The sequence below is a fragment of the Geospiza fortis genome, unplaced genomic scaffold (assembly GCF_000277835.1).
Source record: "Geospiza fortis unplaced genomic scaffold, GeoFor_1.0 scaffold381, whole genome shotgun sequence".
Taxonomy (NCBI): domain Eukaryota; kingdom Metazoa; phylum Chordata; class Aves; order Passeriformes; family Thraupidae; genus Geospiza; species Geospiza fortis.
Genome location: NW_005054348.1, coordinates 123,204 through 138,424, shown reverse-complemented (window position 1 = coordinate 138,424; position 15,221 = coordinate 123,204). Strand labels below are relative to the sequence as shown.

Here is a 15,221-nt window from a genome sequence, read left to right as displayed (position 1 = left end):
CCATATATTCAGCAATTTCCTATAGATTATTGAATGCCACATTTTTAAAAAGTTTCTCTTGCATTCTAAATAGTTTTTTTCTCAAATTCAAAGCTTGCAAGTAAACAGAAAACACACCTTTTTTTATACTGATATACCATGCTTTTTCTGAGTAACAGATACTTTAGTTATCTTTTGTTTAACACATGCAAAAGGAGGGACATAGTAGCCGAGTGCCATGTCAACCATCTGTCAAGGTCAGGAATTTAAGATGTTGCTGGATTAGCAGTGATCTTAATGTGACTCAGTCTATCAGTAAGCCACAAATGTCACAGTTTCTGTGACTGTTTTTCTGTATAAATCCCATAAATAGATCACACTCCTGGTAAAACAATATTAGAAGTGTGGTACAGCCCTGTTATGTAACCAGTAGCTCATCGTACTTCAAAGGAGCATACAGCTGTCTTGAACACCAGATCTCCATAATTGAATTCCACATTGTGCAGAGCTGGGAGCTGCTGCTGATGAGTTTTGGAATATGTTTCTACTCCAGCCTTGGTGACCAAGGACAGTACAGGAACACCTATCAGTTTATTCATTACATGTTCTCTGAAACAAAAGTATCTAGAACTTGCAGTAGAAAATTTAATGGCTGAAAACTTGAAAATTGGGCATCTCCTTGCTTCTTAGAGTAAATTTAAAGTATTTTACAGGAATAAATGCTAATTGTTATGTTAGGGAATGAAACATTTAAAAATTAGCTTGAAAAAAATTATGGTGATGCTGAATATTGCTTTAAAAAGGACATGTAAGTTGATTAGTTGTGTCCTCTCTTGCATCTCTCTCCATGTGTATATTTTGGGGTTTTCTTACTATTCACATTTTTCTTGTTTGTTTGTTTGCATTTTTTAAATTCATTAGAGCAAAACTTTATTGTTGACCTAACGGCTTATTTTAAAGACTTAGGAATCAGGACTTAATTAATGACTAGCCTTAATATCTAAATTTCACCCATCTAGAATTAAGAGGTACATCTTCTTTGACCCTACTCCAAAATTAGGAGCAGAGCCAGACCCATATTCTTAGTTCATCTCTGAGTTCATCAGACCTCTAGTTCAATTTTGGATTGCCTGTAGTTTGGCTGATATCCTTTTCATTTTGCTGAAACTGCCCTCAGCAAAGCTCCTGTAGCCCTGTCCGTGTCCCTGCCACCTTGTTGGCCTTCCTTCCTTCTTCTTGAAGCCATGGTGCCTGCCTGTTCCTTACTGTTACTACTTTGCCTCTCTTGATTTTCATCTTAGTCTGGTATTTGTAAAGTCTCTTAGGTCACTCTTTCAGAATTTTTTTTTGCAGGATTTCCAACATTTTTTCCACTGAAACCCATCCTTGAATCCTTTTCTCCTTTTGTGACTTATCCCTTGTATCTGAACTTAAAAGTACTAATTTTTTTTTAATTTAACTAAATCCATTATTCCATTCTTGCTTAAGTGTGATCCCACAGACTTGATTTTGTGGAGACGCTAGGTTACACTTTATGAAAACAATTCAGTAAGTTTTGTTCACTCTATGATCTATCGCTCATGGCTTGAGATTAATAGAAACAGATTATTTAAAAGTTCGATTCTTTCCCTCTGATGCCCTTTTCTGGATGACCTCTAGAATTTAATTTAACATGGCTAATGCTGAAATCTCTTGAAATGTTTGCAATTGCACATTTTGATTATATTCTCATTTTCTTTACTATTCATGCCTGCTGGTCACCTCTACTTCTCCCTGTCTTAAAAATGTTTATCCAAATCTTGTGTCTGTTTTCTCAGTAATGCAAGAGATCTGGTTTGCTTTTTTAGTACCAAGACATTCCAGGCTTCAGTGTAGACTATTAGAAAATAATACAAGCCCTCTTTTTGATTTCTCTTTGGATCCTATTTGTTTCTCTTCCCTTTTGTCTGGCTGCAATTTAACAGTGCATTAAAAGTAAAGACAACTTTCACAGCTCTTAGTTTCTCGGGCTAGTTTTATAATGGCTCCTAGAATTCAGTTTAATTTGAATTCTTGGCATTTGTGTCTCTGGTGTACACTATGGTTTGTGGATGTGATGCTTACGCCTTTTTTAATATATGGCAAACAAGAAGGATCAACATGCTAAACTAGAGCACAAATCTTCAGAGAATCAACAGCTGTCACCACATTTATGCTGAGGATAGTGTCCAGTTTCCAAAGGCTTTTATATTACTCAGGTCTTTTAGTGATGATTGGGGATGACATGTTCATGAAGTATCTCTGAACTTTTTGTCAAATTAGCCCAAAGGACAGAAATTTTAGAACTGTTTTAAGAACTTATGAAAAATCTTGCATGTTCAATCTTAGGCTGTTTTATCAATTGTTTCTTTTGAAAGCTGATGGCAGTTGCCCAGAATAAAAGATTACTCTGAAAAATACAAGTTGAACAAAGCTTTAAAAGTAATATAAAAAGACCAGGACTGGTGTTTTTAAGATTTGGCTGTTAAGAAGCAGAGGAAGCTTTTGTTATAGCTCTTCCTACCTACTCCTACAATGTAAAGAGCATCTTAAAGAGTAAGTAAATGTTCAGTGGCACGTTCTCTGTCTAGACATACGCTGCCCTTACTGCTAGTTTCCTGTTTGCAAGGGAGGCTGCTAATTATTGCTTCATTTATGTCATGACAACTTACTCATCAGGCTATCTTTAGTCTTTCATGCTTCTGCTAGTATTTTATAAAATAAAAACAGAGAGTTTAACTAAAAAATAAAGTGAGCAAGTAAATGGGCAACTTAGAAAGATAGATTAGTAAAAGCCTACAGAAAGTGTGTTCTCTGAAAAAATTGCTAGTCTTTTGAATAGGTATTGCCTTTTAAATTTCTCCCTTTTCAGAAGTTGTGACTTATTCAAGAGGGTTTCTAAAGATTCAAATAAAACAAAATATCCTCTGAGTGAATTATATACAAGACATTAATGCCTTGTGAAAAAGCCTTCCATTCAGAAGCCATAGAATCATGGAATTGTTAAGGTTGGCAGAGACCTCTAAGATCATCAGGTCTAACCCTACCCCAGCGCCACCATGTTCACCATTAAAGCATATTCCCAAGTGCCACATCAACATTGCTTTTGAACAGTTTCAGGTATGGTAATTCCATCACTCCCCTGGGCAGGCTGTTCAATGCCTGACTACCCTTTCAATGAAGAAATCTTACCTTACACCCAATCTAAACCTCCCCTGGTGCAGCTTGAGGCCTTTGCCCCGTGTCTTGTCACTTTCACTGTGAGACCTACCTATCTTCCTAATGTAGTGCAGCTGTAGTCTCAAGCTTTTTAGCATGGTACCTCATTATATTATCTTAGTAGAGTAAAATAATCCTGACATTGACAATGTAATGACTAGTTTTCAAGTGGCACTAAAAAATATCATTTTCTTTAATCTTTCCTTGTTTGTGATTTGATTTTGACTCCGCTATATCTCTGCATCTCTTTTCAGTGCTTATATTTAATGCTCTTACTCAGTTGAGTACAGCTGTTAATGCCTTCTTGATTTATTAGCAGTTTCAGCACATTCTATAATGAAAGGGCTAAATAAAGTCTCTGGCCGGTATCTTTTTTTGCTGTTATGATGTGATTTTATGCAGTCATGTTTGACAGTTTGGGATAGGCACTTCCCCTTGTGCCATTTGCAGTTATGATGCCTAACTAGGCTGTCATCTGTTTCTGAAATAATGCTTCCCCAAGGAAGCAGAGAGACAGACAGCATGAATGGAAAATGCTGCAAAAAATGGCTGTTTTCCTATTATCTCCTGGCCACCTGTGGTGATGCAAATGCTTTCTAAGGAAATAAAGACTCTGCTTTCTTTCTGCTGAGTAGGAGCAGATGGTGGGACTTTGCAAATCGGAAGGAAGAGAAATTAGTGACATGAAGGCTTGACTTAATTTTAACTTATCTGCACTGCTGATATCAGTCTGAAAATTAGTAGGAAAACAGTTTGTAAATAGACTCCTTTCTCAGAAGACAGAGACAGAAGATACCAGTGATCCGTTTCCAAAGAACTTTCCCAAGTACTGACAGCAGCTAGGAGAACTTTAATTCTAAATTGCAGTGCATAGCTGGCAACAATGCACGCAGCATTTTTTCAAGCATACTTTCAATGCTTGGGCATATAATACGTAAGACTGAATGCAGTCTCATCTCAGAGCAGTATTTATCAGAGCAGTACATTGGAGTACTCGATTTTATCATAATACATTGGTGTCAATAGCGAATAAGACTTTAAAAGTGAACAAGTGAAAATTGAGGACTGAAAACAGATGGTTAATCTACTGTCTCAATCTTTGTTTCTAGTGTAGGTTACCATAGCAGCTCATTTTGGCCAAATCAGAGCCTCCATGTCTCCTCTTCCATTGCCCAGTCACACTTAGTGGCACTTTGTCTTTTATGGTGAGCAATTCTGAACATTCTTGAGTGTAGTACAATGCAAACAGTCCGTTGATCATTGGGCCAAAGTATGGTTCTTATTCTACTTCTCTGCTTCCATTCTTAAAAAACAAAACCAAACCAAACCAAACAAAAAAAATTTACCACCATTAGCAGCTCAGGTCCTGAGGTCTTCTACTCCTTTTACTCTTTTCTTCTTTTTCTTTCTCTGTTCTGTTTCCTTGTGGTGATGCTACTATATGCACTTTCAACATAGATGTTTTATGTGTAGGATGTTGCTAGGTTTTCAGGGTTTGTTTTTTTGCAACGAACATTGATAACTTGCTTGTTGTTCTGAAGATCTGCCTCAAGATCCATATACTGAATGTTTAGTTTATACCACCTGTTTAAATTTTTTAGTATCATTTTGCATATGATGAAGGTGGTGGTCAGCCTGTCACCTCAAGAGATATTTATATTTTATGACTTTCTGTAGGTTAGTTCTGTTTCTTCAGAATGTCAGTCACAAAAAGATGTCTTTTCTCACTTGGAATTGCAAATAAATTGAGGGTTGAATTTGCATATATATTGCATATCTCTTTCAAAGACAGTTTTTACGATAGTAAAAATTACATTGCCAAATTGCATAGAGAAATTTTCTAAGTAAGCAGTTTGATTTGTGTAATTCAAATTTTTCAGAGTCCAAACTCATGGAAGAACTGTGTCAGTATAAATGAAAACAATTCCTGATGAGGAAGCTTCTTGTCGCAGCTTACATTTTCTGATGAGTCAATGAGAAGACAAACCCTCAGGTCCTGTCAGTAGTAGATGATAACCTGGTGGTCTTGGGATGTGGCCTTCCAAGTGGGTGTTCTGGTTGGGTGTGTAGAGAAGCTAGGTCTTGATCTGTTTTCTTGAAGATTAGCCACTGTTCCTTCTTCCAAGGAAAGTTTACTGTAAGCTCACCAGTTGAACCTATTCAGCTCTGAAAAATGTAGAAGTTACTGGGGTACAGGAAGACCAAGACAACACTGTAACAGAATGAGAATAGATGTGAAATCTGAAATTTAGTTTCCTGATTTCCTTTCCTAGTGAGAGCTTTAACTTCAGAGCTATTGGCTTTCTTTTGCCTCTCCTGGGATATAGTGTTGAATCCTGAGTGAAGTTTGATGAGATCAAACATGTTTTTTCTCTTTGGTTGAGGAGGCTGAAGTCATTTATGGGAAATAAATGTCTCATTATTTTTGACAATTGAAGTGCTTTTAACTTCATTGTCAAGGCACATTGGTTCTCTGAAAAGAAAAAAAACCCTTTGACTCATGTAAAATGCTTATGTAACAAATTTAGTTCATGAGGATAAAGTGCTGCTTCAGCTATACATTACAGTATTATGAAGGACTTGCTGGAAAGCATCTGTGCTCACTAGTGCAGCCAAAGTCAAGGGCCATGTTTAATCACTGCTCGGGTTCTGTCAGCGGCAAGACAGAGCTTTGTTACTGAACCTGTCCTCAAAAAGTAAACCACTTTCCCCATTCTTAAAAGTATTGATTTCTTTATTTAAAAAGCTGCTTAAAATAAAGCAGTCTCCTGCTGATAAGAGCATTTTGAGGTAGTCTGGCTCTAGTTTCTCAAACTAAAACCTTGCTTCTGCAATTAACTCTTTGTATGCAGTGGAGAACATGCAGTGGACTTTCTTTCATTTTAGAGGCTGCATGCTTACTATACTAGAATGATTAAACCTCCTGAATGGGAAAAAAATTAATTCCTTCCACACACTTGAAACAGACTAAATGCCAAGAAATTATATACAAATTTGGACAAGCTCTTTGGAGCTCTTAGCCTGGAAAACACCTCTGAGATGTGGAGTCTGGTCCCTTCTTATCCCAAGTAACATAAAACAGAATTCCTCTATGAGTTCATCTCATTACATCTTAAATGCAGTTATACTTTTTCCTCTCTTAATTCTTCAACTTCTTCCCACTGAAAGAATTTCATCCAGAACCACTTGATGAGTAGGAACCTTCTCGTAAGCACTGCTCTGTGCTTACTCCTGGCCCATTTATACTTGCCTGAGAACATGCCAACGCTCCTGTTCTTCCCTTTTCAGGATAACTCTGAATGTTTATCGTTCTGATGAAGAAATTTTCAAGTTTATTATTAAAAAAAAAAGTTCTGCAAAATAGAGCCTTATTACATCCCAGCTCAATACAGGAACCATCAGGCACATTAGTACCATTGCACTGTCATGGAAGAAAGTTTACAGGTACTGCTAAAGTACTTTCTCCCTCTACTGCTACCCAATACTAGAGCATTGTGCTGCTGCACTGCCTCACCTTTCCCACCTGACTTTGCTTTGGCTTTTTGCCTTGAGAATTTTCTAAATACTTCTGGTAAGATTTTTTCCCCCTTGATCCTCACATTGCTATTTCATGCTTTTGCAGCCGTTTGGGGTGAAGGTGCATACACCTATTGCTATTTCAACTCCATCTCCTATACATCTTTTAAGCCTTTCTCACAATGGCTGTTTTTGTTCTTTGAACTGGAAGCAGATAAACAGCTGATTAAAAACTGAAACAACATTGAGCAGATGGTTGTACTACCTGCATGTCTCCAGGAGAAATATAGCATGCATTCAATGTTGCATATTATATTCCTGCAGTGAGGGATAAACTAATCTGTAATTCAGTCTGTGGCCCAGGGAACAAAACTGGTTTCTCTGTGTGAAAAACGTGTGACCCCTTTTCTGAAAGGTCCAGGCCCGCCAGAATGACTTCTGACGTTTGCTGCAGATCTAACTGAGGGCCCTGCTTTTGGGTCCACCAGCCACATGGCATTTGCTAGGGGCATTTCTTTCAGTAGCTTCCAACATTCATTTCCATTTTTAAAGATGAGCCGGAAAGAATCTCCAGCTTGAGCAGTAAAGTGAATATTTGATATTTAATTTTTTACATAGTTGAAGTGTAACGCTGTGGTACCAGAGAATGAAAAGTTGTAACAAAAAGCCATCCTCTATGTATACTGAGAGCTGTCTGGGAAGAGAGTGAGTTAAACTACAGACCTGACTCTGTGATTCTAAGTGCTAGCATCTATAAGTGGTAAAATGTATATTGATTAGGTACCATCAGATCCTGCAGGCAGTTTGCCTCGCCCATGTGCAGATGCTCTGCACTTTTAAGAACCAGTGGAAAGTGCTGTGTAAGGATGTGTGGAAACAAGAACTCTTCTTGACATCATGCTTAGTGCACTGGACTCAAACAGCTTGAAGCTTTCAGATATGAGTCTGAATAAATAAGACTGGGATCATTTATTACTAGGACATGTGTGTGATTTTTTTTTTTCCCTCAAAAGAGATGCTTTAAAGACTAAATAGTGGAGTCTGAGCAAGGTGAAGGGGAAATTCCAGATGTATCCAAAACTTGATCACGGTAAGTGTATTCACTGACTGTATGTACAATGATATTTAGTAAAAATTGCCTCTGAAATGAAAAGATTAAAGGAGAAAAATTTGAATGTAAAAATCTAGGTTCATGGTTGATCACTTTGTAATTATTAATACTAAAAGCAAATCTCATTTTTATAAATTTGGATTATTTTGGGTTTTTTTGCTAGAACAGGACTTCAGCATCACAGAATTGCATATTTCTTTCTTCAAACAGTTCTAAAAATCATGCACATTTATGGCATTATCAGATTTAAAAGAGGAGAAATGAGGTGGGTTAGTATATTAACTGAAAAGGAGCTAAAGACAAAACATAAAGAGGATTAGGTTTTGGACCATAGCTTCAGTACATAGGAATTAGGGTATTCAAATGATTTGCATCTTTTGAAGGGCATGAAAGTAGAGACGGGGTTAATGTTTTCCCTTTTAAAGTAATTTATGGACTATCAACTTGCCATCCAGACTATCTTTCTGTCATGAGGGCATGAGGGTTTTTCTTATTTTAAATAGCATTTATAAGCTTGCAAGTAATCTGAAAGTAGTTATTGTTAAATACCTTGTTTATATGGATATGCTTTCATTATAGTGCAAGTCCATGGCATTTTTGAAAATCTGCATTTACATCTATAAATTTCCATTATATGAGGTGTCTATTGTCCTTCTCTGTATTGAATAGAAAACAAAGAAATCCCCCTCAAATGCAATGCAAATGAAAAAATGCTGTCTTTTATACTCACAAACAAAGCTCCCATGCTGGGTTAAGAGTTTTTTACCAAGTTGTGTGATGTTTTAATTTATAACTGCCTATATTTTATATGCTGTAAATTATATCAGCAAGAACATAGGTACTTCATATTTTCTTACCTTCATAATGTATACCATCTGTACAATAATTCTGAGGTTTTCTTTTTTCTTTAAATACATCTTGATTAATGTAGACTAATCTTATTTCAAGAATCTGTTGCTAAATTATTCTATTATATCTTTCAAGAACTGGCATGGTGAAATGTCACGTCCATGAACAGTTTAACTGTTTGTCCTCCTCATTTATGCTATGTCAACATTACCTACAGTCAGTTGTCATTTGTTTTACTGCCCTATAACCCTACATGTAATCCTGTTGAAAGTCAACTGTGCTTAGTCAGTTAACCCTGTGCAGAGCATGTTCTTCCCTGTGTTCCCTGGACTGTAAAAGGTGGTAGAAAGGGCAAGAAAAAAATTGTTCTGGTTTTTCTCAATGACTTTTCAAGTCTTATTTTCCTCTGTGTTTCTGAGATTTAAATGGTACAGAAACATGACTAATAGCAAAATCCAGGACTTTTTCTTCGCACAACATGTACAGGTAGAACTCCCTCTCCTTCTTACTCAAACAGTATTGGAAATTTGGCAGAATCTCAGAAACACATATACTCTAAAAATCTGGAAATAGACAAAGGGAAAGAATTAAGTGACTCAAAGGACTGAATTACTCAAGCCTTTTCAGATGTTCAAGTAGAGTAGCATGGTAATGCTACTCTAATGGATGGGCTTTTCGAGGATCACGGAGTTCAGGGCTATGTACAGAACCTGATGTTATTTTTTTATTAAGCTTTTTATCCATTTATTTTTACCTTTATCTAAAGTCAATGTATGTGTCTCGATTTTTGTCATGTTTTTTGTGCTGGGAAGGTCTAATGAGCTTCCTTTGACCCTGACTGAGGCACCCTCTGTAAAACAGAGGTTTTTCCTTTATTACCAGCATTTGTCTGTTCCAAGTAAGTTGCTCCCAATAGAATATTTTTACTCTTACAGCAATTTATTTCTAGGTAAGTAGAAACGTAGTCACATAGAATAGTGATTATCCCAAAAACAAGCACCATTTTTTTCTTACTCCTGCATTTCTCTTCTAAGTTCATTATCTGTCAAATTAAAAAAAAAAAGTTTTAATCTAAAAATGAAATATGTACCAGCTTTTACTCAGTCAGTAGAATGAATGAAGTCCAATGAACATCATCTTTGTAAGAAGGTATTTCTGTGATATGACTGTATTTTCATCCTGTGACTTGATGTTTTTTCTAGTTTTGTGCTACAATATTTGCATCTTTCCACATCATTTGCTAGGTTACTTGTGCAATTGCTGTGAATGATCTCTATAGAATTAACAGTATTATAAATGTTTAATCACAAGCTGTGCATGCTGATGCAGACTAGGAGTCACAAGAATAACTGCTTGAATTGTGGTCATCTAAAATCTTGCTGTTAGCTAAAACCATAAGTTTGCCCTAGTTTTCATCAGAAACTCTGTGTCCTCCTTTTAATCATAGACTCAAACTCAAAGCTGTTGACCAATAAGGATATAATCTGATTTGAGCTCAGAGGTCTAAGAATACCTTTAGCTGTTGGTTTGGGTTTTTTTTCTTTTTACTCCAAAAGAAGATCCACCTTTTTACCTGTTTTTCTAAAAATAGTAAAATGGAAAGGATAAAAATAGAGCTGCAAAGAGTGTATATATCAGTTTAATTACTGCTGAAATAATTCTGTTCATTTCCCTTACTTGTGTGTAAAACGATTATGTATGGTGTGGAAAGAAATATTTCCCTCCAAGCCATAAAACTGGCCATATGTGACAAAGTGCAGTCATGATGGAGAGAATGAGTTATGGCTGTAAGAAGAGAAGTGGCAAAGAGATCCTTACTCAAAAAAGTGCTGAACTGTATCTTAACATGTTGGGTTGTAGAAAACTAAAAGTTTAATTTTCTGTTGTTAATGAACATAACTATTTTAATATAGATTTATCTTAAGTCTTTATCAGACTGAAGAGCATAAAACCAAGTCTGTCTTGATATAGAGGTTGAGTTATTTGTACTGGAAACAAAAGCTGAGGTATTTTGACCTTGTCTTTCTATACAAACTTTTCCACAGTTTTTGTTTTTTTTTTAATCACAGCAAGACCAGCTTTATACTTGGGCTGCAGTTAGCCAACCCACACATTCAACAGATTACATTGAAGGAAGCTTTCCAAGGAGAATTCCATCTGCGTGGCCTCCACCCAAACCTCCAGATGAAGAACAAAGGCGCAAAATTTCAGGAGAAGGTACAGTTTTGGCTACAGAGAAGATAAATGTACAAGATATAGGAGGCTGCTGTGTTTTAGAATCTGAAATATAAACTTAGTATCTTGGCTACTAACAAACACCTGGTTTTGAGAACCTTGGATTAGCATCAGAAATAATGTCAGCTAGTATGAATCTAATAAAAAAATATTCACCAAAAATGCATTCTTTTTGTTAGCAACCAAGATGCGTACCTGGCATCTGTTAAATAATGGATTTTGCCAGGTGCTGTAATCTTTATTCTTTTCCAGTATACATACCTTCAGAGCTATGAGATATGAGTTCTTTTTTCTTCTTAAAAATATGAAAACTTCAGAAGCCGACTGGTGCTATACCTAAAGTTATTAAAGTGGTGTGAGATATTCCTTTGTAGATTCAGCAGTCCTGGGCTGACAGAAGGGTAGGAAAAATGTATCTGAAAAAATAAAACAAGGACTTGTTTACAAAGTTAGTTTACCTCAACGTTTGTGAGATTATGCTACCAGATGAATTTCTGCAGTCTTCTTCATGCTCTTTAAGAACTTTGTTGACACTGACAATTAAAACCAATCAAGAAAAAAACCTCCCTTGTAGTTGACAAAGAAATTTAGAAGAGGATTTCAAGCCTGTTTTCTGTTAGTAGTGTTGACCCATAAATACCACAGGTAATTGGAGGCTTTGCTTTCCATTGATTAGTATTCAGCAGCTCTCAAAACTTTAGACTGCATTCATCCCCATGCTGTCTATGAAGAGCCACTGGGCATTGTCAGTTTTTTCATTCCTTTCCACTCCTCCTTTTCATTGCTCAGATTTGAAAAGTTAAGTCAGTATTTCAACAGATCTCTATGTATTACTTGTAGGCTTTGGGTGGAGTTAATTTCAGATTTGCTTCTCTTTGGGACTTCTCTGCCACTTCCTCTGGAACATGACCGAACTATTTCTTGCACAGACACCTTTTACCATGGCAACATTTTACTTTCACTGGTATCACTTATTTCAGTGTTCACAAGCAAAACAAGTGATGCCAACAAAAATGCAATACTGCTGTATTTTTCTGTTTAATGCTATGCTTTTTACCAAAGGAATTCTGTTGGAGATCAAGGAAACATTTCTGCATCCATCTTACTGATGCAATTGAGAGTGTGGAACTCTGCAGTGCTGGATTGTTGAACTAGTCCAGGTTTTAACCAATGATCTCCTGTTCTATGCTGTATTCAATGAAAATGCTGCCTTATGTAGCAGTAGAATTCAATGCCATCTACTCTGAGAGTTGTGTTTCTCAGCTGGGAGACTTACCTAATGGATGTGTGATCATGCTATTTATGAATATATTGTGCACTTGAAAAATAAAAGTGTGAATTTCAAATTAAATTATTTTGAGGTTTTAGCCCAGCAGAAGTTAGTGTAAGTCAACAAAAGTTTAGTTTCTCTAAAATCTAGAAGAATGTTGATAACATAAAATATTTTGAAATTTAAAAATACACTTAGAAGTGTATTCCTATCAAAAGGATGATAGTAGTAATTCTTAAATGTATTTATTTTCTATGTGATTTGTTTCCATCCTATGTTTTTCTGCTTATTATACCTACTACACAGATGTAATGTGTACAGGAGTTGTCTACTCCTTTTCTCATCCACTGCCCTCTTAAAAAACCCACAAAAATATTAAGAAATAGAGGTAAAAATAAAGCAAAAAAGTGTGTATTGGAAGTTTTCTAAGTTTAATATAAGTAGTTCTTAAGATGTGTTTATTTAAATTTGGTGTGACTTTTCAATGTAGGACATGGAGGAAAAGGAAAAGTTTTAATTCTTTTGAATATAACTCAGGCAGATGAATAATTTAACTTTCTTTAATTGTTCACATGCTTGCCATTTGGAAGAACCTGGAGGTGAGTGATGTGAAGCCTGAGGATAAACACCTTCCTCTGTATTTTAAACTAAATTATTTTGTGTATTTACATCTTTCCAGTGTGTATGGGACAAATATTTTTAAAAGGTTTAAATTATTATGTGCAGGGTAGATGTATTTTGTTTTATATATAATTATTGCTCTCTGGATTAAAGAGATTAACATTAGAAAAAATAGCTCATGAACAAAAACATGTATTTTAGACAAAAGCATTGATTGAGAGAGGATGCAGCAGGACGTTTTTATAGAATCTTTGTTTTTATTGTATACATTAGCATTAGAAAAGATAGTAGGCCTTCAAGCTTTAAGTAAGGCAAGAGACAAAATTCTTCAAGGTAGTTAGTCATCTGTTGAGTGTAGTTTGTATTTAATAGTGTTCCTGTATGCTCTGTAACATGTGAAGCATTGCTGGATGTGTGAAAGGGGCTGTTAGAGTGGTTGGGGGTTTTGGGGCAGTGGGTTTTGTCAGGTTAATTATTGTTGTTTGGTGATTTTTTAGGTTGGTTATTTATTTAAAAACAGACATTTGGAAGTGCCTAATATGAATTTGGGTTCAAGTCACCAAATACTTATACTAAACGCATTTTTCAGTTCTGGATTCAGTTAAGTTTTTGGACAAAATGAGCCAACATCAACAGTAAGATCAATGTGTGTGGGACTAATTTTCTATTTGAACACCCAATCTCTTCCTGTCTCTTCTTATGGCATTTCACTCCACCACTATCACATCTCAGCACATTGCCTGAATCTAAACTCAACAGGGTGTTTGAAATTCGATTATTTTAATTCTTTGCTGATGACATTACTTGACACACAGGAAACGGCAAGTAAGCAGGCACTAGAGTCGAGTCATCCCATCTCCCATGGGGCTGTTTAACCATTTGTGAAGGCATTCAAAGTTTATGCAATTTCTGCAAAATGAAACAGTCTCAGACCACTAAATATCAGTCTGGGTTTACCTGAAATCTAAGTCAGTCTCTTAAAAAAAAAGTATATTAAAAAAACAGGAAAAAACCCAAACAAAAAAAAAAAAATTGTTTAATTTGCTTTAAAGGAAAGGTTTCATTTCTCATACAGCACTCTTTTCCCGAATCTTTTTTTTTCTAACTGTGGTGGTAGTGTTTGGGTTTGGTTTTTTTTTCATTTTGCTTAACAAAAAGGGTTGGTCTGGTGGAAGGACATAGTCTTTCCAAATTTTGTCTGACTAACCTTAAATTTAACTGCTCAGATCGTGACTTCAGCTTATATTTAGAATCCTTTTTAGAAGGATAACATTTCTTAGGTAAAAATAAGCTAGATAATTCTGTTAAATTGTTTAATATTGACCAATACATAGGAGCAGTCTGGTCCTATTTTCTTAAGCACTTTTATGTAAGGGAGGTACTTGCACTAATTTGAATGGCAGAAAGCATTCAGCATTGTGGGTGCATGTCTAATACTAGAAAATCAGCATTGCATAAATCTGTTGTGAGCAAAGATCAAACAGATACTAACATTTCTCTCAAACACAGAAAAATCTAAAATGGAAATGATTAGTTATTTCTTGCTAGGTGCAGCTTATCCACAGCCAGGTAAAAATGTTATGGATTGTTAATTTTCAAGCCTTGTGATATAACTCACACTTGCAACAAAACTTCTTCCTTGTATGTCTCACTTCCCAACAGCTGGGATTGTCAGAAAGCTGTGAGGAGGCCAAGTGTCCAAAAATTATGAATCCAGAAGCTCTGGTTCACAGCTGTTTCACTTTTTCTGCAAATGGTCAAGAGATTTCCCTGTTGAATAGTGGTTTCTTTAAACATACAGGAAAGACACCACACATATTGTCTCTGGGCAGGTGTAGAGAAAAACACTTCCTGTTATATGTAAATATGGGCTATGATCAGTAAAGAAGCATAGTAAAGAAGCTGTAGCTCCTAAACTGATTAAAGATCTTTGCACTGTGTAGCTGCTGTGGAGTTTTTTGCTTGTTTGTTTTCCTTTTCCTGATTATTTCCTATAGGGCAAGGAAACTGAGACTCAGTGTAGTTATTTAAGGTCAGAAAAGTAATCTGGTTTTAAAATAAGAAATAGGATCTTGCTGTGGAGTATCTTATGTTTTGATCTATTTTTAAGATCCATATTAGTCACTGTGGAGTTTTCAAATTTCCGTGGTAGTGAAAGAAAGGAAAACATAGTTGGCAAGAGTCATCCATTTTAAGGACAGGTAATTTTTGGGATAATTTGGAAAGTGGGACACTACCATTCTTTTCTTTTTAACTTTCTACTCCTTTCATTAACTTCTTGATGTGTATTTTAAAAGATCAGTAATTTTCTTAATTTATAGAATTGTAAAATCTGTATCTTCTTTTCAAATTCAGAGTTGAAATCTACAGTCCTAGAAACAGAGAAGCAATGCATAGGTGGTG

At 35.8% G+C, this 15,221-nt stretch overlaps 1 protein-coding gene across 1 annotated transcript in view; it reads left to right on the top strand.

Annotated features, from left to right (window-relative positions):
- The window catches only part of FMN2 (formin 2), a 154,356-nt gene that overhangs the window by 18,396 nt on the left and 120,739 nt on the right, over positions 1 to 15,221 (top strand). Inside the window, 2 exon segments of the mRNA XM_031058791.1 lie at positions 10,762 to 10,909; positions 15,174 to 15,215. Of these exon segments, the coding sequence (XP_030914651.1) occupies positions 10,762 to 10,909; positions 15,174 to 15,215 (190 nt within the window).